A 27413-nucleotide genomic window follows, 5' to 3' on the forward strand; every position below is an offset into this window, starting at 1 on the left:
ACATGACCCTAAGAGATGCTGTCTGAGGCAACAGCCTCATTATAGGCACAGCCTTGAACAGGATCAATATGCCTATCATCTTTCGCTAACTATTTTGAGTATATATGGTATAGATCCTTCTCATCCTTCTGCATCTTTGTATTTTTTTATTGGAATTCAATTAAAACCTACGTGTGAAAATGTAATGTACAGTGACTTGTAATATCTGGTGTTTTTACTTTACACTCTGACATTAAACTTCACCCCCATCAAACTCCTGCAGGTGTTTTCTGAAACCCTTGTAGAAGGATCATTTTATCTATGCGCAGTCACCTCGTGAAGCATGAACTCCGAGCTGCACTCCAAGTGAAATTCCCTGAAGGGCTCTTGAAAATTGTATTTAGAGAACTCGGGTTTTACACACTGTGATTATTTTCTTTGACTGACACTTTCCATCATTACTCTCCAGGGATTTTCTGTTAACATGGTCACTTGCAGACACTTCATAAAAGAGCTATAAATCTGAAGCATTGAAAGAACAGGGCTCCGCTCTGTGAGATTAGGTCACTTCGAGCTGACATCTCATTCCAGGTGAAGGCTGACTGGGTGACCCATTAGTCAGGCTAATCCGGGTGAGCCACATGACGGCTTTACCAAAACTTTCAAGGCGAGAGTAATAGTATATAAAACCTAAAGAGAAAGAGGTTTACAGAAATGTTTTAAATAAACATAATAATAAAGGTGCAGCCTAAGGTATAACTACAGGTGGTACACGGGGTAACCATAAAGGTATCTGGTCATTTCTGTTTTATTTTCTTCAGTGGTAACAAGGTTGCTAAAGAAGGTTAAGAAAATTGGGCTTTCTAATAAGAAAGACTGGAGTCAAGGGGAGTGTCCCCTCTTTGATTTATTCAGCCATGCATGTGTAATTTGATATCGTGCTTCAGGTAATTCATAACACAGGCTGTGCACAGCACGGCTGTAAATTACTCTGTAGAACCAATGTACAGTAGCCTTAAGTGCCCCACTTGCTGATTTATACTGGCAAATATTCCTATGCAATATTTTATATTTAAAGGACAACTCTGAGGTGAGTGATTCTCACTCAACCTCATAGTTTGAGCTGACCTGTGACAATGAAACTGTCACAGGTCGGCTCTATAGATCGGGAAGTGAGCAAACGCATACTCGCTCACTTTTCGATCATCTCCCTGCAGAGAGCGGTGACTGTCAGTCTCCGTTCCTTGCAGTGATTCCCCCTCCCCGCTCCGATCCTCCACCGCTGACTGGAGGAATGGACGGGGTAGGGGGCGGGCACAGCTGGATCTGCCTCTAGATAGGCAGAGCCAGCTGTCACACTCACGCAGCTGGGTGGATCTCAACGGTATTATCCGGATCCGTCCCGGCTGCGGCGCTCTCGGTATATAGTGAGCAATAGCCTGCTATATACTGAGCTTTGGGTCATGGGAGGACATTAGTATATGTCCCTCCATGACCCTTAAGAGTACTATGGGATAAAAAGGTTACCCCGTAGTTCTCTATTAACTGTGGAAAAAAAACAAAAACTTCTTGTTAGACCTCTCTCTTCTTGAATCCTTTGTCCCCTAATAAACGAGAAAGGAAATAGGATTTTTGTACTTACTGTAAAATCCCTTTCTTGGCGTTCATTAAGGGACGCAGGTCCCATCCCTCTATGTTTGTGATCTACTCCTAGTATTGCTGTTCTACAAACTGTGGCGTTCTGGCATGAGAGGGGTTATACTAGGCTGGTCACTGTTTTTTGTTGCCAGTGTCCAAGCCCTCATTTAGGTGGCAGTATAACCCGTTTTGTCTTTGGATCCTGTGTCCCTTAATAAACTGCAAAATACAGATTTTACAGTAAGTACAAAGATCCTATTTTGCCTTGACAATTGTAGACATCAATGTATACTCTGGACTGTTATATCTCCTTGTGATTCTTTCTAAATAAAAAAAAAAATACTATTTAATAATGTAAAATAAACAATTAAACGGCAAAAAGCATTGACCAGGAAGATACACCTGCAGTAAATATTTGGGTAATGTCACATTCACTGATTTATAAATATGCCCAGTGTCCCATTTTTATTTACCATTCATTTTCCTAAAACTTCTGTTTAACCTCTTTGCCTCCAGATCAATTTTTATTTTTATTGCACACATGTTAGAATATGTATTTGGGCTGATGACCTAAAACTGTCAAAGTATTATGGGGGGGAATTTATCAAAACTGGAGCAGACAAAATCTGGAGCAGTTGCCCATAGTAACCAATCAGCTTCTCTCTTTTCATTTTGTTCTGTTAAGCTTCTCAAAGCTTTGTTAAGCTTTGAGAAGCTGATTGGTTGCCGTGGGTAACTGCTCCAGATTATGCCTGCTCCAGTTTTGATAAATTACCCCCCTGTATATTTTCTGGAAGCAAAGGCCTTGTAAAACAAAACGTTGGTTGCATTTTTTTATGTCAAGTAATATTTTTGCAACTGTTTATCACTTCTCTATGTTCAATAAAAAGTACACTAAATGGATTTTTGTGCACATAAACACAATATAATTCCCACTTTTTTTGTACAAAATGAAAGATGAGGTTGTTTCAAGTAAACAAATCCCAAATATGTGAATTCCCGAAACTGTGTGTCCCCAAATTATTAATAGGTAATGCTTTAAATGTCTTTACAGCTCATCAGTTTAAAGTTAACCATAAATAAATAACCTATAATTATTTTTATTATTAACCCCTTCGTGACTGACGACGTACAGTGTAACTAACTTTTATTGCTATCATGAGGGAGCTAATGCGATCCCCAATGTGATAGTATTGGGTAGGGGACAGGTACTCTTTATGAAGTGCTGGAGGATCGGAGGGGGAGTAAATCCCTGCAGGGAGCCGTGACTGACGGTCACCACTCTCTGCAGGGAGATGATCGAGAAGTGAGCGAGCGACGGTATGAGTTCGCTCACTTCCCGATCTAATGAGCCGATGTGTGACAGTTTCATAGGGATCTTGTCAGCTAAAGGAATAAGTGGGATACAGTGAATTCCCCACACTTTATCACTGGGGAGTACTGAAGGACTATACAGACCCAATGCCGATGGATGCTTTTATTACAGAACTACTTTTTTGTGTTTGTGAGTCTTTGATCTGATTTTGGATTATGACATTTGCCATCTGTCTTGACTATTAGTCTGAATTTTGATCTGGGATTTCCCTGCAAACTTGGTTTTTGTGTTTTTGGACTCTAGCCTGTCTACAGGCAGTATATATAACACCTCTTGGTTTAAGCTCAGACATTGAAAGAAGTGAAGTAGCAGCTATGATTGATATTATCTAGACAAGAACTGATACATTTTAAACATGACTTTAAATATTTGTACATGTTTGAACATAAGCTCAAAATTGTTGCTGGCATTTTCACCTCCAAACCTAAATTCCATAATTTTGTTTGATTTCCTCTTGGCATTCTTTCTAAAACTTATCCAGGCAGCCATTACCTGGCCTCAACATCTCCATGACTTATAATACTTTACCCGGCTTGTCCTTATAACCAGCTCACTGGTTTAGTCATTTATCATTCTCTACAATGTGAATACGTTTTGGACCCATTAGCATTATATGTCATGTGTTGTGTTGAGGGGGTTAAAGGATCGAAGGTAACCTTTGTAGCTTTAATGATAAATTATAGGGCAAATCATTGCAATCTTTAAAGACACAAGGGCTCTTTGTTAAGCAGATTGCAGTGAAACGAAACTCTGCTTCTAACCTTAAAGGAGAACTATGAGGTGAGTGAAAATCACTCATCCTCACAGTTCGAGCCGATGTGTGACAATGAAACTGTCACAAACAGCATTGCTGGGATCCATCCCGGCTGCGGCAGTCTCAGTATACCGCGAGTTGTAGCTTGCTATATACTGAGCTTTGGGTCACGGGAGGAGGTTAGTATATGTCCTCCTGTGAACCTTAAGAGAACTATGGGGAAAAACCCTTCCCCAGTAGTTCTCTTTTAACTGTGTTGCAATGCTCCAGCTGTCTATCACTAATCTAACATGTTTAAGTGCATGTTAATCCTAACAATTAAAACGTATCTAAAGGATATTTTTTCATCCTGATGGGTTTAGAACTTTCCTATACTCAGCACAATCTAGGGGTGCCAGTGCCATGCAAATGGCATCCACCCAGCATATAGTCCTCACTGGTTGCCTGGAGCTTAGCAAGACGCAAGCCTGATCATCCCACTCAGCTCTTGGCAACCGGTGACATCAGTGGGCTGTGCGTGATGCCAGGCAGAGCGTTACAGGTTGTGAAGAGCTCTTATTAACCTTGGATGCTGTGGCCTCCTCCTGCCGTCCAGCCCCCCAATTTTTGGCAAGCATTTGTAAAGTTTTTGTGAAGCAACTTTGTTGAAGCCGTTAAAGCAACCTTCAGCTCCAGCAGAATTTTAGACACAGATCTCAATGGGAGTTCAATGGGACTGTCACTTTAAACAAGCTGCTAGCAGGCTTCCAATAAACTTCAAGTGGTGTTGAAGCTTACTGAAGGCTGCTAGCAGCCTGTCTGCAGTCCCATTAGGATCTTTGGATAACATTCCAAAACTGGAGCTAAAGGGTGCTATAAGGGTTTCAACAAAGCTTTCCAAAGGCTCTGCAAATAGTCGTAAAACCTTGCTGTTCAGACTGCTCGCATACAAGATGAAGCCTATGTGAACTAGGCCTCACATAAAAAACATTGATTTGTGGCAGCCCTGAAGTCAATTTTTGTTGAACAAAGAGGTGGCACTCGGAAAACAAGCAACATTCTCATATTTATTGATACCTTTAGGGCAGGTTTTCTTGCAGTGCTGATAAATTGAAGTTGACTACCGATGGCAAATTCCCATTCAATTGTATTATATGGTTTATGTTTATAGGAGAGCAATGGGTGTAACACGTGGCAGGAGCTGGAAGGTGTCAGAGAAGAATGTGAGTCACTGCAGCAAACACTGAATGCCATAACTCAGGTATGTAGATTCTCTCTAATGGACCGATATAAATATGCTTCTTACAAAATGATAGCTTATTGCCTGCATTGTGGTTCTTGCCTGTGGGCATATTTGTGGATGTGTGCCAATGTATCAGAACTATTATTACTGAATGCACCAGCATAACGACTGGAGTACATTGTTTTTTTCTGTTGTATTTCTTGGATAAAGCCTGATTTTCCTCATCTGCTTCCGTCACAGCCGATCATTGCCTCCCCTTGCCAAGATCTTCCCTTTCATGCCCCATATTTTATCCACTAATTATGACCCCTGTCAGGGGCGTAACTAGAAATCACAGGGCCCCATAGCAAACTTTTGTATGGGGCCCTGTGATTTCTAGTTATGTCCCTTGCAGAGGCCACCTGATAGCTCTGCAGGGTCTCCGGTGGGCTGCACACCTCTTACCTGTCAGCGCGGTCCGCCTCCGTGGTCGCCAGGCCCCGCCTCCTCTTCCGCCCCGGGCCCCGCCTCCTCTTTGATCGTCTGGCCCTGTCTTCTACTCCATCGATGGGCCCCGCCTTCTCTTACGTTGCCGGGCCGGGCTCCACCTCCTCCACTGCAAACGGGTCCAGCCTCTTCTGCAGAAGCTGCTGGCTGTCACTGACACAACTTAGTAGCGGCTGGGAGGCAGAACGCGCAACTGCAGACATCACTGACTGGTTGTCAGTGATCTAACAGCGGCGCGTTCTGCCTCCCAGCCACAAGTGACAGCCAGCGCACTGATATGCCATAGCGACCCAGGCGTCCCGCACGTCATCAGAGAGATGCCCTGGCCAGGCCCCCCTGTGTGAGCGGGCCCCATAGTGGCCCGGCTGGGTCGCTATGGCGATTATTACGCCACTGACCCCTGTGGCACCCTGGAGTGCTCATTTTGATGGTTCCCTTCAGGTAAGGAGGAATCACTCCAGACCTCTAGAGTGGTCTCACTCAAATTTTTGGAGGAATAAAGTCCTTTACTTATATTATGTTTTTCTACTTTTTAAATAAGGGTGGAGAAACCTTGCAATTCTAATCATTCTTCTTACATCTGGACCATGCTTCTTCACTTCAGTTTATAGTTTGTTTTTTAATCTAAAGTGCAACTGAAGTCACAGAAATAGATACGTAACCAGATAGACATTATACTACTAACCTCCACGCGCTGTGTGTGCCAGTCGCTCCAGGTGGATCACACGGTTTCCCGCCGTGACTCCGCCCATGCTTCCGAACACTAAAACAGCCGTGCGTCGTGTATCGCAAAAAAAAGGTACATTGCCGCGCAGATGTCACCCCATTGAAACCAATGGGGCCGCGCAGCAATCGCTGCCTGTAATGTGCAGGACTGCACGATCCCGGGACGCGCGATCCCGGATTGCGGAGGTCTGCACCGGGCCTGAATTGTTGAATGTCTTCCCGTTAAACACAATAAAGCTAGCAACATTTTATACAGCATAGCAAAAGTGAATGAAATGTTAAAGTAGGATGTAAAATAAATGAATTTGCTGTTCCAGGTCCACATCCTTACAATATTTATGGCAGTCACTTTGACTTTCACTCCATTTTTTCCAAAATCAAATGTTAAAATCAAACTGAATTTCGAAAGACATTTATCAAGTCTCTGATTGCATTCATAAATGTTCTGATGAGGTTTCTGGTATGAATGTTTGAGCAAAAATCTACCAGTATATGGCCTGCTTTACACTATAGACCATTGTGCTGTTTGTTATTCTAGATATGTCAGGCAGATAGTATGAGCCCTGATATGGACAGTTCAGCGAGCACAGGAGGTGATGATCTTAGACGTGCTGCTTCTCCATCCAGTAAGAGATCTCCCAGCCGAGGCAGTTCCCCATACAGACAAGATGCAGCTGCTAGAATGGTTCAGAATACCCTGCACAGGCACGAGGAGAGAGAGAAGGTGAAATATTATGATGTTATATTTCATATTTACATTATATCTCATATTTATTATACAACTATGACAGTCATCATAATCTATGAATTGACATTATAATCCATTGATTAACATTTTTATGAACTGCATACACAAGCTTGTGCTTATAATGTATTGTGAATGTAATTGAATAAAATATAAAATTCAGATTTCCCAGCAGATGTCTTCCATTGTATAAGTCAGCTTTCTGCCAATACTAATTTGTATTTTTTATAACATGAGTTCCTGCCCCTTTCCCGGAATCCCTGCACCTGTATAAAACTTTGCTTTGATGTTGCTGTCAGACCCATTGACAACAATCTGAATCTTTCATGAAGGCACCACAATTTTTCTTGGCTTTGGAACACATGGTCCCAGACACACAGAATCCACAGCCTGTCTATACATACTATACCACTCACTGTACTTGTTCTTGGGCAGGAGCTTCTGGCTGAACTTAAACTGGCACAGCAGTTAGTGGAGGATACTAAGAAGCAGCTGCTGGATAGTCTGCAGGAGGCTGAGAGGCGAGGATTGGAGCTCAAGAGAGAGAAGGATGAGATTAGTAACTTGCTGGAGAGAGTAAAACAAGAATCTCAGAGATGTCAGGCCACCCTGGACTCCCTGAACAGGTAAACTACAATTGGTGTGCAGATCCATGAGCCTCTTATTATATTCTTGTCAAAAACTTTTACCAAAAAATATTCCATCCATTGATTATATATTATGCATCCTGCTGTTTGATTTCTACACTTTCTCCTTTTGATAGCTAAAGATGCTGAAAGTGGTATGAAATTAGTACAGAGATGCTGAAAGTGGTATGAAACTAGTACAGTGATGTGTCAGAATTGTATTTATTACAGGTATTTATATAGTGCTGTCAATTTACACAGTGCTTTACATACTACTCATTCACATGAGTCTGTGCCCTCGAAGAGCTTACAATCTCATATGCACACATATTAGGGCCAGTTTAGATAGAAGCCAAATAACCTACATGTCTTTGGAGTGTGGGAGGAAACCCACACAAAGACAGGGAGAACATGCAAACTCCATGCTGTTAATGTCCTGGCTGAACGTGGATTCAGTGAAGTGGCTCAGTGCTGCAAGGCAGAAGCGCCAACCACTAAACCATGTTATCGTGTAATCTTTTACTGCTAACGTTAAATGCTGCATAAATGGAATGTGCCATCACAGTTTTACACAGTAGAGTGTCCTTGCTGTGCAGTTTTTCCTTTTACATTGTACCCTATAGGATTTAATCTTTTAGGTGGGCATTGAGTGTGCTGGACTTTTCTCCCTTTTCCTCTAAGGCAGGGGTGGGCAATTCTTGCCCTCCAGCTATTGTTGAACTACAAGTCCTATGAGGCATTGCAAGACTGGCAGTTACAGACATGACTCCCAGAGGTAGAAGCATAATGGGATTTGTAGTTAAAGCACAGTTGGAGGGCAAGAGTATATCACCACAGCTCTAAGATAAAGGGAAGAACAGAAAGGTTTCCCACCATATACTTTAGTTAACTGTTGGCCTCCTCTTGCTATCAGTAAATTATGCTTACATGACTGACAGTTCTAATCTAAATAGGTAAACAAAACTGCAGTTTTATTCTGATTGTTATATGACAATCCTAAAGCAACATTTTGTGAGAGGAACATGTGCAGCAAAAATGTGGGTGAAGAGCTATCTGAAATTCAAGTAAACCAGCACTCACTACAAATTCACTGAACTAAACTAACCCGCAGCTTTGTAGAAGGCACTGTAAGACTGTTATTCTCCTTGATAAATAAACACAATGAATGAATTGACAGTGGCAGATGTCAGAATTCTACTTTACTGTTACATTTCAAGTCTTTGAACCTGATAAATAAAAGTTGCGACAATAAAGATGGGTGTTGTGTTGCTTTGTTCTAAAGTTCACCCTAATGAAAAGATTTTTTTTCTTGTTACCGTACAAATTTTTATTTTTTCATCCCAACACTTAAAGGTGCACACTAATCATTTACAGGGTTATTCACAAAATCGTGTAGAGTTTGGAGAAGGCAGGAGAGGTGAACAATTTAGGACAACATAGCTCATTTGGAAATATTCTCCAGTTCAGCTCACTTTGCAGTTCAGCTATGTTGTCCTAGATTGTTCACTTCTCCTGCCTTCCCCAAACTCTTCACCCTTTTATGAATAACCCTGTTTGTTTTGGGTAGGGGATGACTTAGGGCACATAATGCATTGCATTATAATACCTTATTTAAGTCTACTGTATAGCTCCACCATCAGTCTAACCTTCCTATTCCCTGAGCATGCCTGTTAGGATTATTTATCAGACTTCGGACCAAAACTTTTTTGGGTCGGGAGAGAATCCCTAAAGGTTTGAACCTTTGTTTTGTAAATGTGCATCTGGATGAGAATTTCCCTCAATTCCATTCCTGATTAGCACAGAGTATGTAAGAAGAATGTCCCCACCGGGGACACAGCTATCAAAAACTAGCAGAGTTGCCAACCTTCATAAACACATTTTTATTGCCATTTGAAACCATATTTGAGACATTCTAGCAAATACCTGGTACACTCTGAGTTGATAAGGGGGCTCTAATACAGGAAAAAAATACAACCTCCATACGGTTAGTATCCTTGGTGGTAATATAACCCAAAACCCTAATTTTGCAAGGTAACAAGGTACATTTTTAAAAATTCTGACCAGTTAGTGAGTATTTTGCTATAAAAGTATTGGTTTTTTTGCTTATATAGAGAGAAGGAAACAGTAGAGGAATCCCTAAAGACAGCTAAGCAGCGGGCTGAGGCCTCACTCCTGGAGTTTGAAAGACTAAAGGCAGTGAATGCAGAGTTATTGCGCCAAAGGGATATCCTGGAGGAGCAGAAGGAGGATCTGAACAGAGACCGAGAACGCAGCCAGAAAGAGCTGGAGAGAGGGTGAGAAAAAGAGAGCTGCATTTTTATGTCATGCGTGCACAATTCAGATGACAGCTTGTGTAATATGCTTGGTTCATTTATGCAACAAGATAGAAGGATATTATATCTACAAATGCCAGATGAGCATATACTGTATGTAGTTCAGGATGATGGGTTTTTTACAATGCATCCTCTTCTGGGATACTTGGGAATTCCACATTGGTGTCAGTAGCACTATAATATATGAAAGATTGCCCAAAGTTTTTATAGAGGATAATTAATCATTTGGATCAGGTCCTGAAATTTTTATGTAAGCTATATCAGTGTGTTTCTTGATTTATCTTATATGGTCTCTGAGGACATTGTATAGCAAGCCTCAAACCAAATGTTAGGTTTAGGTGCATTGCTCTTCCTGCTGCCATTAAAACAATAACAGTTACTTCCCTAAAAAATATTACCCACTTGCTGGTATGGATTTTTGACCAGCCCCATGACACATTTACTTTTTCAGCACTGCATATGCTGTGTGAAGCAGGGGCACCAATTGATTAGGAAGAGGCAGCCAATCAGTGCTGCAGTCTCACATAAAACCTGTCCTGGATCATGGCTAAGAAATAGGAATGCCAGAGGACCAATAGCACAGGAAGAGAGCCAATGTCAGTGAGTGGGTAGGATATGCATGGTTGTAAAGGTTGCTGCTTTCATAACAACGGCAAGGGAAAGTGATAAACCTCATGTCAAGTTTTGACTTTATGTCCAGTATATTATTATCACTGCCTAGCCAGTTATAGATAAACCAAGATGTAGGAGCAAACATTTTAGAAGGCTGTAGGTGCCACATAACAAATTAATTCTTGACATATGCTAAAAGTGTATATAAACCCTAAATCTATTCTTCGGCATGTTTGCCATCATGACTCATTGTATACAGTTTTCCTAAGCAAATGTTTTTTGGGACTCTGTTGAATGTTTCTTACCTGGAGATCCTGCCAGTAACTGTACTTCTAGTCTTGCAATTAGCATTTTTGTCAGTCTTTCGTATACACACCTTCAGTTGGCCAACTGAAGGAGCTCAGCCTGCAACTGGAATTGCTAAAACTGGCAGGATCTCCAGGTAAAACATTTTGCAATAAAGTCACAAAAAAATGCTTAAGTAAACTGTGTACAGTCAGGCATGATGCCAGACTGAAAAATAGATTTTCGGTTTACATACACTTTAAGCATATTGAATGTGTGAGTAAAGAAAGCTCCCATCTTGTGCACTCCCTATTGAGGAGGTATAATTATCACAGTACATACTGTAGAAGGCCTTCAAAAGTGGTCTGCCAATTTGATGACCATCTGAATTTAGCCAAAATTCTCTTGTGAAGAGTTGTGGCATTATAGACAGAAAGGTAGAGAGATGCTCAGGAGCAGATTTTGTTTTGTATTTTCTGGGGTGCACCATTTTAGTGTCAGTAACTGCTCAAGTACATCATAAAACATTAACTATCTATCTTCATGTCATAATAGGCAAAGAACCCAAGAGAAGTTGGAAGAGAAGGTATCGGTGTTGAAAAAAGACATGGTTACCGTCCGAGAAAATCTAAGCCAGGCAGTGCTTGAAAGAGATGTCCTTCAAGGAGAGAAGGATGCTGTCACCTGTGCACTTAGCAAGGTCTGTCTATGTGATTAATGGCTATCACTTGTCCTCCTCATTTCTTTCTGCAGGCTCCTGGTAGCAGTGGGTTATCTTCTGACTACACGGACTGGTTTTCTGCTCTGTTTATGTTGCTCAGAACAGTTCAAACCATTACAGTGAAAATCCCATCAGTTTATAATACACTTATAACTTAGAAGTATATCTGTTAGTACTACACATATAATGTAATCTGAGACCGTTTAAATGATAAAACCTTTGTGGCAATGTCAAATCAGTTATGATGAACCCCCATAAATCACAATCATGCTATTATTGAAAATGTATATTCTGCTTGTTAATCTGAGAAGAGTCTCTAGGACATGCCACATAGACAATCCAGCTTGGTCCAAGAACTCAGTGAGAGAGGGAAATATTGAATACTGATTAGTACAGTACACAGTGTCTCTGGTGTGAATTGTGTTTTTCTAACGTGGCTTTCCATGCCAGGCTGAATCAAGCAGAGCAGAGCTGGAAATGGCACTAAACCAAATGCGAAGTGAACAGGCAGCATTGAGTGACTCCCTGGCCAAGATGGGTGCTCTGAATGAAGGTTTAGCACGAGATAAGGTGGCTCTCAACCGTGTCATCTTACAGGTACTTTTGCTATATATATATATATATATATATGTATATATATTAATATTATTACAAGTATGTTTTTCCTTTCAAGTCTTGCAGTTATTTATTTATTCAGCCAGTGTAATTACCTAAAGCCTGTTCTGAGCACCAACTTGAACTTTCATTTTAAAACAAATGTGCAGGAGTAGTGCACACCAGTATATATCTGATGTGTGGAAGTGGAATGGTGGGCTTACAGAAGGGAGAAAACTCAGGGTGTCTGTGCTACAGAGTTCAGTGCAGTGGTCAAGGACAAGAACAGCCCCCATCACAGGTTTTAAATGTCTACTGGTGGGCCCTGTGCAGCAAATATTATTATTATTACACAGAATGTATATAGCGCCAACAGTTTGTGCAGCGCTTTACAATATAAGGAAGACATTACAAGACAAGATGGTAAGGAGGGCCCTGCCCCTGAGGGCAAGTAACACATTAATTTATTTATTCATTACAGGTATTTATATAGCGCTGACAATTTACGCAGCACTTTACATAGTTGCACATTTCACACCAGTCCCTGCCCTCAAGGAGCTTACTATCTAAGGTCACATGCATACATACAGGGCCAACTTAGACAGGAGCCAATTAACCTACTTATATATGATAGCATTTAAAAGAGTGGTAAAAACCAATTTTTTTTGGCTTAACTTCTCTTTTGAGTCATAGGAGTGCATTTTCTAATGCACTCCTATGACCCAAAGTCAGCTGATATCGGGTTTATGCAGAGGAGTGCTGTAGTCAAGAAGAATCCCGACAATATTGTGAGGATCCACCCTGGCTGCCTAAGGACCCATTCACACGGGGACTTATGCGGTATGAGTACATGCTGTTCAGGACAGATGATTGTCCCAGGACAATTTATTCCAAACCGCATGTAATCGTACCATGAATGATTACATGTGGACTGCCGCTGACAGATGTCATAGGTTCTCCCTGCAGAAATCCCAGAACGCTTCATGTGAATGCAGCCAAATGCCAGGTATACACATTTTGGCCAGTTCCTGATGAACCAGCTGAAATTCGCACCGTGGTCCTGCTGATCGAAGGAGGCGGATGGAAAATTCTCGGACGAACGTAGCTAGCAGCCATTTAGCTGCTAGCTCTGTTCGGGTATTCTGACAGCGGCTGGCAGCTGCTGTCAGAATACACTGCAAACAGCGGGGAATTTGTCCATCGTCGCTTGTACACATTGATGGAGGAATCTGTTCTTTATCATTTAGCCTAAGGGCTGAACGAAAAAAATAGACAAGTGTCAGCTGACGCTGACTCTCTGCATTCGGCTGAGAGCCAGGAACAGTTGTGCCCACTTCCTTCACTGTCTCTTGCTCCAGCCAATGCTGGAAGAACAGAGAGGTAAGGGTGGAATCCCTGCAGGGGGCAGTGATTGACAGGAGACTGACAGCAGAGACCAAGAACTCAGTGATCAGCGGTCATGTGAGCTGTCAGCTCTGGGTTTTAGAGCTGGCGTGAGACAGATGCAGCCCCATGCTGGTTTTAAGTATTTGGGAAAGTATGTTTTATTCTCCCTATACTTCTTCTTTAAATCTAAACATTTATCATATGGAACTCTTGCACACAAAATGACATGCTGGTGGGCACACTTTATGTTTCTTGTAGGAAATGGATATAATGTAATTCAAACTTATTGTAACTGCATCTAATTGGATTTGTTTTTTTATTGGTGTCTACAGCTAGAGGCTGAGAGGGCTTCCCAGCAGGAGGACCGGCGTGTTAGTGAGGCAAGTTGTGCTACTTTGAAGGAGCAGTGTGAAGCTTTGGAGCTGGAGGTGTCCCAGCTACAGACAGACAGAGCCAGACTGGAGCAGAGGTGCCGAGACACTGAGGAGAAGCTGCAGAAGATGGAGGAGCAGCTTCACAGTTTACAGAGAGAGAAAGCAAAACTAAAGGAACAGCTTGCACAGGTAACAGAAAAGGAGAACATTACATTTCAAACATACTCAACATGTGATCAGTAAGACCACAAAATCGTATGTTGCGTGACAGTCTCAGATGTAAAAAATATTTTGTAACAGTGGACTTTTGTACTGTTCTCAGGCCAATGCTTCAGTACAGTTATTACAAGACCAGTTACAAGAAAACCGGAGAGAGCTGGACATACAGTCAGCAGCTCTGCTGCGGGCTGCTCAACGCATGGAAGACCTGACCAATCAGAATGCAGAGCTTGGTGTGAAGGTAGCAGCTCTTGAAGCGGAAAGGCATGAGCAAGAGGATGAAGCGGAGCAGCTTCGGTAATACTCCAACTCACTGTGTATTGTCAGAATGTTTACTCTGATAAAATAAACAGTTTTCTATTGATGAAAACAAGCAAGGATCTGTAATTAAGGAGATTCCCATCTTATTTCCGCAAATCAACAAAATAACTCGAGTTCTTTATTTGCGCGCACTTGAAGACAAAATAAGAACAATAATGCGCAAAAATATATATATTTATTGACTAAAAAACAGTGCAAAATAATAATCAAAAAGTAACTGGTGACAACAAAGAATATGGATCGAAATTTCAATAATATTGCTCAACAAAGATAATAATAATAATATTAGATATTATTTCAAATATCAATGATACAAAACTAAGTAACTCTTGGAATGCAATTAGTAGCTTCTCAGTAGCTCAGCAGAATGTGACAACATAATGTGCAGATTTGACACGTGACCTCTCCCAGCCAACAGATATTCACAAGCTCAAATTTCTACTGCGCATGAACTAACGTATAATACTATGCACAGGACTGGCTATTAGCCAAGAATATATTTAAGGTAAAGGCAAACTTCCACTAAGTTATTTTATTTTTAAGTATATATCACAACTAAACCATTGACTAGAAACTGAAATCAGCTTCAAGGAGATTCTTTATATATTTCTCCCAAAATTGAAGAGAACATAACTTTCTACTGCAGTTAGAAATTTTACTTCAATTCAGTTTTGATGCTAACAAGGACCAAATGGTCTAGTTAGATATATATATGGCTAGTCAATTGCCTACAGATAAATAGAAATGTATACTTTACCAAAAATTGAAAAATCTTTTGTCTAAGAGATGTCAGCTTTGTGTCATTGTAGGGACAAGAGATATTCAGGTCCTCTTTGGTTCAGTTCCCCTGGTCAGCCTGTCAATCCGCTTCAGATCTGTCCCTCCTGTGTCTGTGTACGTCCTCCTGTATACTTTTTCTTTTCTTTCAGTCTTTCCGTTCTTCTCTCTTACCTTTCTCCTAACTTTTATCACCCAAAAATGTGTGCGTAGATTGCGTATCTTTAACCTAATTATGACGTCAGAAAGGTGTCACTTTTCTAAAAACCATCCCTGCAATTACCTAAAGGGGGAAATATTGGACTAGAAATAATTTTGGACTTTTCCTTAAAATTCCAATATTATTCCTTGAGATGACCTCTGACCTAAGCCTTGAACAAAACCATACATTTAATAGGGTGGTCCTTTCTATGGCAGCACCTATCCGACTTACTGTCTCTTTAACAGATATATAGCTTTGAGAAAGTCTGAACAGTAGCAATTAAATTTTCTTCCAAATACCTTGAGAATGAAGTCATCTACTGACACAATGGTTAACTTAAATTCTTTCACGGATAAGAAAATAACAGTATACCCAACCTAATTATTCGTACTTAAAACAAAAACCCACCATATTAATAATTTATACTAATATGTTTCAATGAGTACAACCAATAATATATAATGAATATAGGTTGAATATTGTAAGAATATATGTATAAAAAAATATATTTAAAATTATTCAATTAAGTAAGTATGTATATGCTTCATGCAATACTAATAATTATCGTGAGTTTACCGAAAAGGCTATTAAGTCAAATAATGACTTCACTGACAGGCTTGAAGCCTATGAAAAAGGTCAACCTGAAATTTTTCCAGGATTTCTGGAAATGGTCCAGCAACAAATATCCTTAGCTGATGGATACTCTAATGACCTAGAGCGCCAACAATTAAAAGAAGTTCTCATGGAGTTGCCTTATATACAGTATTATTATTTGAAAGAGATTGTATTAGCAATATATTCAATTGTTTCCTCTGCTTCCTGCTCATTAAGTGGATGATCAAAGGTAAGGGAGGATTCCTCCACCTTACAGGTACCTTCTTCAGGATTGAAAGGATAAACTGAGTTAATGGTGAACAATCCTTCAGGAGAAGAATAACCATTTGCTCCTCGGTGAGATATTGTTCAGGTATTAGGCCAATAATTGCATTTTGAAACCAAAAAGTGTAATAATCTGAATCTAATGCTAGACCAATTATAGTGTCTTTAGACAGAGAGAATTCATTTTAAGTTCCATTATTAATGAATGCCGCGGGATCGCAGGACAAGGTGATCGCAGGGACAAGGTGAGTGTCACTTTTCTCTGCAGCCCCGAGTCTGGCTCGGGGTTACCGCTCCTAGCATTGAAAATTCACCCCGAGCCAGACTCGGGATTACCGCCAGGGAGGTTAATGCATCAGGATTCTTCAAATTTTGGCCTTTCGGTACCTGGATAGGTAACAGAAAATTATTAGTACCTGGAGGGATAATAACATTATGTGGTACTAATATACTTACTGCATATGGCAGTATATGGGATGATCTGAGGGCCTCATGTTCATCCATTAAACTACATGGATCCCCTTTTAATCTAGTCCACACTGTGGAATTTACTAGATCCACATGTATGGCAAAGCAATGTAATATATCGTTGCCAATGTATATATGACACCGTGGCTCATTGAGTACCAGGAATAAATGAGTGGCTGTTTTACCCCCAATAGAAATGGAGAACATACATTTAGCATATATATTATGACTGTTGGCGTCATCATCCAGATCATGGACCCAGTTATCCTGAGGGTTTGGATACCTAATTACTTTAGGGTTAGCCATTTGTTTTAGTAGATCTCTACTAATGTAACTATTTCCCTGGCGTAAATCCAGTTTAGCTCTTTTTAGTTCTTCCCAGGTCATTAACCTGTAAGGGAAAGTACATATCATCATAAGTGTATGCATGAAGTCACTCGCACTCCAATAGAATTTCAAGTCAAAAACAGTTTATTGACTCGATTGCTATCACATCATATAGCGAATGTGAAACACCACAGTACAAGTGCAGATATTTATACATGATGAGAAAGACAGTGGACCAATCACATTAACACGTGTTAACCTCTCCGTAGCTGGAAAAACTATGCATTCCCGCCATAATGATTATATAACAAAGCATTACATGTAAGACATTACCCATATCAATCAGGATCATCTGGCCCTTTAAGAGCTCTACATGTGCTGCCATGTTGCCTCTGGCCTTGCTGCAAACTACCACATGTGCTCCTGAGTTAGGTCCACCACAAACACTATCCAAGTGTGGAGATGGGCGGGATCTCTAGCTCCATGGAGACTATGGGGGGTGATTTACTAACCTAAACACATACATGCACTAGGTGCGTGTGATTTTTACACAGCAAACCGTATTTATCAACCAAAAAGTCTCTAAAAGCATATTTCCACTAATGCCATATATGGAAAAATCATGCACATGATGCATATATAATGCTGCTTCACAGTTTAGACAAAAATGGTTAGCTCATGCATTTACATTCCTGCATTCATCAACGCAAGCAACACAATGTAGAGCTAATTTACACAACATCACCTTGCAATTCATGCTTGGCTTTGCACAACACACCTGCTGGGTGTGTACACACTACAAAGGTGTCTAGATTCCACCCATAGATCATGCTGGGAGGGAACACACTACAGAGGTGTATACTTGTTCGTGGCGTGTTTATAACGTTAGTAAATTAACCCCTATGTCTCTCTCGGTCTGCAGCCTGATTGGAGAGAAAGCTCGTCCGTGTGGCATAAGCGTTGCCTAGCAACCAGGCAAAACACACTATTCTGATACTGAATATCACTCTTGTAAAGACATAAATAGGAGCATATGCAACAAGATGTCATAAAGGGGACTACAATGTAGTAGTCCCATATGTAATATGTGAAATATAGGCAGACCCAGAAAAACCCATAAGCATTCATGGCTAAATTGGACAGATTATACCATACATGTATCAATCATAAAAAGTCATATAATGTCCCGGAAGCTTTATAAAAAAAACAGAACAAATTGATAAAAACAAGCAGAGACGGCAGGGGGAAGAGAAAATAAATAAAAGTTAAATGTACCAAAGCTATCAGGGATTCATGGGCTCCATGTTCATCAAAGCATCATCAGATAAGTACCTTGGAAGGTGAGGAAGTTTACTTCATCCATCAGATAGAAAATATATGTAAAAGAGATTTGAATTAAGACCTCGAGGTATTGCAGTGTCCAACGTAAAAATCCAGAAAGCCTCTTTGCGCAACAGTTGGCGGTCTCTGTTGCCACCTCTGTGGTTTGGCAGAATGTGGTCAATGACCATTCCTCTCAGCTCATGCACCTGGTGTTTGTGTTCAATGAAGTGGATGGAAACTGGTTTCGTTGGTCAACTTCTTCACCCATAGCGGCCTTCCTAATTGATATCCTAATGTCACTGCGGTGTTTTTCGAAACGTCTCTTGAACTGATCTTTGGTTTTACCCACATATATTAAAGAGCAGGGGCATTTGAGTATATAGATCACATGGTCCGTATTGCAGCTCAGATATCCTCTGGTGCAGTATTTGTTCCCATTGTGGGGGTGTAGAAAGTGCTCCCCCTCAATGAGGGCTTGCAGACATTGCAATTGCGCCATTTGTAGCAGCCCGTCTTGCTCGGGATTTTAAAGGGGGTCTTGATATATTTTTCTCTGCGTTCAGCCTGTACAAGGTGGTCTCTCAGTGTTCTGTCTCATCTGTACACCTGTAACGGTGCCTTTTTGATGACTGGTGTCAAATTTGTATCCGCTTTTAGAATATTCATATTTTTAAGGATGGACTTCCGTGTGGTATGGGCCATGTCATTATATGTGTGTATAAAGGCAATCCTGTCCATTTCTTTCGGTGTTCCACTCTGTTGAGATTTCTCTCTCGCCCGTATAAGGGCTTTGTTCACCACATACTCAGGATAACCTCTCTGTAAAAACTTCTGACGCATGTTTTTGATATGCATGTTGCATGCGTCACGATCAGAACAGATGCGCATCACCCGTAGGAACTGTGATATCAGAAGATTATCACGGAGATGCTTGGGATGAGAGCTGTCATAATGTAGAATGGTGTTCCTGTCCGTTGGTTTGGTATAGATGGAGGTATGTATCCTGTGTGAAAGAGTAAACACATAGACATCGAGGAATGAAACCCCTTCGTTAGAAATCTCAGGGTTGAAGGTTATGTCAACAAATATGCTGTTGATGTATGTTACAAAGTCATTGAATTGTTCCACATTGCCATCCCAAATAACAAACACATCGTCTATGTTGCGTTTCCAGCAGATGACATGCGTTTTGAATATCTCGGATTGGTTGATATGCATTTCTTCCAGGTAGCCCACAAATAAATTGGCGAAATAAGGTGCCGCAGAGCTCCCCATAGCAGTTCCTTTAGTTTGCAGGTACATCTTCTGCTCGAACATAAAGAAATTGTGCTCAAGTACGAAATGCATGCATTGCGTGATAAACTCTACCGGCCATTCTCGTGTTTCCTCCTTCAACAAGAAGAACTCCACGGCTGACAATCCTGCCTCATTGGGGATATTTGTGTATAGTGAAGAGATGTCCATTGTCGCAAAGAGCCATTCTGGTTTTATGGAGGGAAACTGGCTCAATTTCTGGAGAAAATCATCAGTGTCTTTAAGGAATGCAAGTAAACTCCTGACCAATGGTTGTAGGAAGAAATCCAGCATCTGTGCCATCGGCTGTGTGATGGAATCGATACCAGATACAAGGGGATCGAAAATTCAGGGGATCAACCCCCTTGTGTATATTAGGTAGACCATAGATAACTGGGGTACATGCGTTGATATTGATTAAAAACTCAGCCGTATCCTTGTTGATCCATCCATTGGTGACCCCTATGTCGACTAGAGTGGTAAGTTCGTTTGGTGAATGATTGATTTGGAGATGGTTAAGTAGCTACTGTCGTCCAATAGAAATAGAAGGGCATCAAAACGTCCACTGGGGCAGAAGGATAGACCTTTGGACAATAAATCACATTCACTTCTGGTGAATATTCTGGAGGACAGGTTCACTACTGGGCTCCCTTCGGGGGTTTCCCTTTGTACGCTCTTGTTCTTATGTTTGGTGGTCCTGCATCCTCTCCTGGGTCGCCTGCGTCATGGACCTTTTGAAAAAGGGGGTTCTTGCCTCTATTTTGAGTGGCAGGACCGGCTGACGCTCCCGTCTCGCTGCCTGATGAAGGGTTTTCGGTGAGTATGTCACCTTCTGAGGATGACGCGCCCGTGCCTGTTGTGGGCTTGCGGAAATCTTTTGCATAATTCCTTTTTTGTGGAGGTCTGTAACGTTGTCGTGTGTTGCCTATTAGCCACGGATATACTCGTCCATCTTGATAGTCAAGATTTACTTGTTTGAATTTGTTAAGTTTAATCTGTCTCTCCATGTATGTATCGATCTAAAGATCGATTTTATGTAGATCACTGGTCCGTTTCTCGGGGTCAGTTATTCTTTCTCTCAGGGTAAGCTCCAACACAGCAATTTCTCTGTTCACCTGGCACAGTTGTATTTTGACTTCTTCTATAACAAGAATCATGTAGTTGAGTGCATTTTGGGTGAACACCTCACACCATTTTTCACAGAAGTGTCTTTTATTTTGGCCGATGGTCGGCTGGTTGGTGATGCCGAAACCCCTTGGGATTTTCCTCATCCTGTAATATTCGGACAAAGTCTGTCCATGTAGCTCCAGGTCTGAACGTCTTTTCCTGAGCTTTTTAAGTTCTTTGAAGATGTCATCAACCGTGTCAGTACCAAACGCCTTGCTGATGTCAGTTGGAAAGAGGATTGATTTGATTTCCTCGGGGCTGTAGCTATGACTCATAGCTCTTGATGTATGCTCAATGACTTCCATTAGGCGGAGAGATGGTAGGAGAACCAGATTGGTTCGCCTTACTCGATATGTAAATCGCATCCAATATGAATTAGGGGTGCAAACGAATGGGTGATGCTAATAAAGTCCAAAATCCAGTGTACCCATCGCACTCCTGACCGAATAATACCCCCTTAAAGTCGGGTGGGTGCCAAAGTGACTGCAGATCAATCAGGATCATCTGGCCCTTTAAGAGTTCTAAATGTGCTGCCATGTTGCCTCTGGCCTTGCTGCAAACTACCACATGTGCTCCTGAGTTAGCTCCGCCCCAAACACTATCCAAGTGTGGAGATGGGCGGGATCTCTAGCTCCATGGAGACTATATCTGTCTCTGCCTGCGGCCTAATTGGAGAGAACAATCGTCCGTGTGGCATAAGTGTTGCCTAGCAACCAGGCAAAACACACTATTCTGATACTGAATATCACTCTTGTAAAGACATAAATAGGAGCATATGCAACAAGATGACATAAAGGGGACTACAATGTAGTAGTCTCATATGTAATATATGAAATATAGGCAGACCTAGGAAAATCCATAAGCATTCATGGCTAAATTGGACAGATTATACCATACATGTATCAATCATAAAGGGGTGGGTAAAACCAAAGGTTGGTTCAAGAGAAGGTTCCAAAAACACTGCAGTGACATTAGGATATCAATTAGGAAGGCTGCTATTACGTAGTTTACAAGAGTGATATTCAGTATCAGAATAGTGTGTTTTGCCTGGTTGCTAGGCAACGCTTATGCCACACGGACGAGCGTTCTCTCCAATCAGGCTGCATGCCGAGAGAGCTAGAGATCCCGCCCATCTCCACACTTGGATAGTGTTTGGGGCGGAGCTAACTCAGGAGCACATGTGGTAGTTTGCAGCAAGGCCAGAGGCAACATGGCAGCACATTTAGAACTCTTAAAGGGCCAGACGATCCTGATTGATCTGGGTAATGTCTTACGTGTGATGCTTTGTTATATAATAATTATGGCGGGAATGCATAGTCTTTCCAGCAAAGGAGGGATTAACAAGTGTTCATGTGATTTGTCCACTGTCTTTCTCACCATGTATATATATATATCTGCACTTGTACTGTGGTGTTTCACATTCTGTTTGCCTGAAGAAGGAACTGCTGTTGTTCCGAAACGTCGCTATATGATGTGATAGCAATCGAGTCAATAAACCGTTTTTGACTTGAAATTCTATTGGAGTGCGAGTGACTTTATACATACACTTATCTTGGATTGCAGAGGCATCTGCAGTCACTTTGGCACCCACCCGACTTTAAGGGGGTATTATTCGGTCAGGAGTGCGATGGGTACACTGGATTTTAGAACATATCATCATTCACCTTTTCAATCACTGCTAGGAATTGTGTCTGATCACTGAACCCAGTAGAGTCAGTATTTTCTGGATGGAGGTGAATGGTTAGAACATCACCTTCCAAGCAAACATCTCCAACCCTTTCAGGAGACACACATATGGTGTTATCCTCCTGTCCACCTAAGGTGGAGGTAGGTGTTGCCTGTAAGAAGGAGACATCTGGAACTTGGCTATTCCTGAAATGGAAAAAAAATGTTCCTCTTGCTCGGAGGGGTCACTGAAATCACTTTCAAACCCTGAAACCTTATCTTTTCTGGTCTGTCTAATGATTTTAGGTTCAATAGACCAAAAGTCTGGGTGTGAGCTGCTAACAGTTTCAGTGACATTTGCTCTCTCCCATACAGAAGTTTTAACCTTTACATTGCTGGCATGTTTTTCCTGCATAGACTGCAGATATGCCTGCAGATTTTGGCCATCTAACTCCTGCTGAACTTTTATTTTAGCAGTGCACAACCTTTCACATTCTCCTTCTAGAGCCAATTTTGTCCTTTGACAATCTGACAATTCACTAGAGATTTGATCCAGACTCTTCTTAAGAGAAATGATCATTTGTCTATTCTGGTCATCTTTATCTCGATAATTAAACATTTGGGCTGACAATTCTTCCATATCATGAGAAAACTTTGCAGATTGAACTTCAATCTTCCGAAGTGCTTTCTGTGACTTTTTAACATTATCAGCCTCTCGCTTGTTTCATGTTTTGCTTTGTTTAACCTCCCTGGCGGTAGGATTTTTAATTTTGCTCATGTCATTTTTCGGTCTATTTTTCTTTTCAAATTTTTTTCGTCTTTGTCGTTTTTTTTTAAATATCCCGCCGGTTACAGTGTCTATGTACGTCCTCCTGTATACTCTTTCCTTTCTTTAGTCCTTCCGTTCTCCCCCTCTTCACTTTCTCCTAACTTTTATCACCCAAAAATGTGGGCGTAGATTGCTTACTTTTAACCTAATTATGACGTCAAAACTGTATATAAGGCAACTTTTATAATGAGCTCTTTCTCCAGTAATGAGAAAAGAAAAAAAAAATCATACTCTCTTTTGTTCTCTGTTAAGTTTGAGACATAGCAGTTCCATCAAACTCATTATAACACAGTCTGACACCATGGCCAGTCCTTATCTTGTGGTTGTTGTCTGATACCCCCACAATTTACAACCTGGTAATGTATGTGGTAAGGTTCTGAGAATCGCTGATGTTAGAGTCTTTGTCCAGAAACCATCAACTCAAATTCGCCTTATGTACTGATAGAATAGACAGAACAAAGATGGCTTCCAGGATGCCCATGTTACAATGTGTAGAATAATATCTATAGGTCTTATAGTTTAATTCCTTTTAGCCCCAAATAGTTCTGACAGTATTTTAGTTTCTGCAGTGCTTCTAATGCTATATTACTGACAGCCTCTCTTGTTCCAATCAACCAGAGCACAAAAAGAATCTCTGGAGAATACCTTGTATGATACTCAGCGTCACGCCGCTCAGCTAGAAGATCGCAGAGAACAACTGGAAGGAGAGATCCACACCCTTATGCTAGCAAAACAAAACCTACAAGGTATGAAACCAGCCAAACATCTTAAAGTGTATGTATACCCAAAATGTATTTTTTAAGTATGTTTGCTATCATGTCTCAGTGTATACAGTTTTCTTGTGAATCTGCTGCAACGTTTCTTGCCTCAAGATCATGACAGTAACCACATTTCCTGTTGCAGGCTGACAACACTTAGCCACTTTTTTGCAATTAGAAGCAGCGTTCTCAGCCTGCAGTGTGCGCTCCTTCAATTGGCTGTTGGCCAGCCTATCATTTCTATCACATAGGCAGCCCAATAGCCAAGTAAAGAAGCTTGCACAGCAGGCTGATAATGCTTCTGCTAAATGCAAGGTAGTGTCTTAGAACTGCCAGCCTGCAACAGGAAGTTCTGCAACTGGCAGAATCTCCAGGTAAAAATCTTTGCAACAGATTCACAAAAAATTGATTTGCTTAGGAAAACTGTGTACTGTCCAGACATGATGCCAAACTTACTGAAAACTAGATTTTGGTTTTACATACACTTTAATATCTATGACTTATTGCAGACTTTGAACTGCAGTATAGGTTTAGGAAAACTCTGTTGTGTTCTGTTCCCTGTAACAACAAGTAACATCTGGATTATAAAATCACAAAAAAACATGGATATAATAGACACTTTTATGCACCTCCATGTGTCATCGATCCAATGTGCTCATATATCAAACTTTGCTAATCTTTTCTCAAAGAATGCCTGGCCTGTTATAATCATCTTTATGTAAATAAATTCTGTATATTCCAAGGGCAAGGTTTATTAAATGACTGTGCACAGCTTTCCCACATTTCCCCTGAGATCATTCTAAAAAAGGTAGAAAATCACCTTATAATCTTATATTATATTTTGTTTAAAAAAGCCAGTCTAAATAAATGCTTTTTGAAGGAAAATATATATTTAAAGTTGAACTTCAGGTTTAGTATCAGTTTAGGTATTTATTAGAAATCATTTAAATGCGTTTTTTGTTTTTTTTAGAGATTAGAAGTTTTTTAAACAAATTTTCATGGAATACAAACATATCAACATGCAATACAGTCTGCATTATATATTACTTAGTACAAAATACGGTCTTCCCAGGGGAACATAAGATAGGAATCACATTGGATAGAGATATAAGGCACATGTACTCAAACAAATGCTCTGGACTGGTCAGTGTTCACGGACTGCTTTATGTGGAAAATGAAGATACACTGAGTGGCCAGATTATTATGACCTCCTGACGTTTGTAGGCAAATTAGCTATAATTAGCTATAATTTGGCGCTGAAGTTGCTAGAGGGCCAGACCATCATAAATAGGGAAGCAGGTTGTTTACCACGACAGTAGAATGATTTTTTTCTGAAGATATGGGTAAACAATGAGATTTACCAGCCTTTGAACGTAGGATGATTGTTGGCGCTCAAGCCATGGAGCGAGTATCAGCAAAACAGCAGAATTCGTTAAATATTCAAGAGCAGCTGTTGTTAAAGTGTTTAAAGACTGGACTGTCAGCCGAAAATCTGGGTCTGAATGTGCGAATTGTGGCCGTCAGCGACTAGTCAATGTTAGGGAGGAACGGAGAGTGGCAAGACTGGTACAAGACAACAGAAGGGCAACAGTGCAGTGTCAGATTCCTCGCATCACCTTTCAACATCTCGTGGAGTCACGAGGCGGCCCAACGAAGTCATCTCGTGGAGTCATCTCGTGGCCCAACGAAGTACTGATGGGGTGGTCATAATAATCTGGCCACTCAGTGTACAAAATTGTATGTGATCAGAGCCATTGAAATGAGGAAGTGATGACCAACCAGTATGCCTCAATCGGGCTTCATGATTCCATCTCATAGAGAATTCCATTAATGAGGTTAGAAAGCTTGGAAGTAACTGGAAATATAGAGTGCAACATAAAGTAGTAAAGAAGAGGAGGAGGAGAAGGAAAAAGAAAAGAGAGAAAAAAAGAAGGACAAGAAAGGAAGGGAAGGTCAAGGAGCACTAGTAGGAGGGGAGTGTTAGTAGGGTGAGTGTATGCCTGGGAGTCCAAGGGTATAAATGTGTTTTTAAAGCATACTAGTGCTTGTACCTGAATTTGACATGATACCCTATTGTGATTCCCTGCAAAGCAGAAAAGGCAGATGTAGCACTAGGGACCAATCTGATTTGCTGCATGCACCTGCATTGGCAAGGAAAATGCTTAGAGAGGAGAAAGGAGACAAATTACCTCATCAGTGCACTGTTGCTCTTTCACTGCCCTATCACAGGTTGGGAACAGGGAGGTGACCTAGCTATAATGCATAACTACAGAAGAGAAGAGTCAGGTCACCAACCTACCTCTGCTTTCTGGAAAGGATTTGTAAGAACTGAATGGAGAGAAATACAAATACTTTGGCAAAAAAAGAGCTCCCATTTATCAGTTCAGCTATAAAACCATTCAAAAGCCTCATGAACAGACCTTATCACTGAAAAGTTTTAAACATCATTCGAAAAGTGAAAGCGTCCATTTGCCTGTTGGTTTTGGAAAACAATTCGATTTTTCTCCATTGCTAGACATCAGTGAACCCAATATGGACAATATGGATGCACAAACAGTATTACCTATAAATTTGGTTTGTGGCTATTTAGAAGTATAATTGTTAAATTATTTTTTTAAATACAGTTTCTCATGTGCACAAATACCAGTTGACAGCTTAAAGGGTTATTGCATTTTATTTAGAGCATGCATAGTTTATTGTATAGCAATATGATATACAGTATGTATCTGTTTCATGGTATGATGCCATTTTTGCTCCCTTTCCTTAGCTGAAGCACAGCACCAGGCGCTGGAAGCCGAGGAAGCTATGGCAGAGTTGAGGCAGCAGAAGGTCAAGCTTGAGCTGCATTTGGCACAGACAGAGCAGGCAGCACAGCTCTCTCTGAGTAACCAGGCCCAGCAGCACCAGGATGGTATGGAGCGTCTCAAGAAAGAGAAGGTTTGTATTGTTAATTTGTTTGACAGAATGTTGCATCGTGGATAAAATAATCCAAATCGCATAATAAGGGTAAAAAAGCCCTGGAGTGATAAGAGCAGTGTAGTAGCCACATAATCATTTCCTTCTGTCTCCCATATAACTGCTGTGTAGCCAGTTTATCTTGTTTTCAGATTGCTTAAACCTAATCTGAGGGCTTGCATTACACTAGTGATTATATTCCATAAAGCAAAGGACAATATGTGAAGTACTAGTAATGCTATTATAGCCAGACAGTCTGGTTTATGTTTTTCCTTGAACAAACTACATGCTTCTATTGATCTGTATTAAGTTGCAAAAAATATTGTTACGGTTATATTGATGGCGCACAATATATCAAGCTGGTTTACTGAAAT

General features: G+C 40.9%; 1 protein-coding gene across 1 annotated transcript in view; it reads left to right on the forward strand.

Moving 5' to 3' along the window:
* CROCC2 (ciliary rootlet coiled-coil, rootletin family member 2) overlaps nucleotides 1-27413 on the forward strand; it is a 117277-nt gene that overhangs the window by 52967 nt on the left and 36897 nt on the right. Inside the window, exons 12-21 of the mRNA XM_018567897.1 lie at nucleotides 4897-4986; nucleotides 6719-6904; nucleotides 7361-7551; nucleotides 9663-9845; nucleotides 11337-11481; nucleotides 11953-12099; nucleotides 13815-14045; nucleotides 14179-14372; nucleotides 23945-24072; nucleotides 26852-27021. Of these exons, the coding sequence (XP_018423399.1) occupies nucleotides 4897-4986; nucleotides 6719-6904; nucleotides 7361-7551; nucleotides 9663-9845; nucleotides 11337-11481; nucleotides 11953-12099; nucleotides 13815-14045; nucleotides 14179-14372; nucleotides 23945-24072; nucleotides 26852-27021 (1665 nt within the window). The remainder of the gene's footprint in view (nucleotides 1-4896; nucleotides 4987-6718; nucleotides 6905-7360; nucleotides 7552-9662; nucleotides 9846-11336; nucleotides 11482-11952; nucleotides 12100-13814; nucleotides 14046-14178; nucleotides 14373-23944; nucleotides 24073-26851; nucleotides 27022-27413) is intronic.

The sequence above is a fragment of the Nanorana parkeri genome, unplaced genomic scaffold, assembly GCF_000935625.1.
Source record: "Nanorana parkeri isolate BGI_ZX_2015 unplaced genomic scaffold, ASM93562v1 scaffold1114, whole genome shotgun sequence".
NCBI classification, from domain to species: Eukaryota; Metazoa; Chordata; class Amphibia; order Anura; family Dicroglossidae; genus Nanorana; species Nanorana parkeri.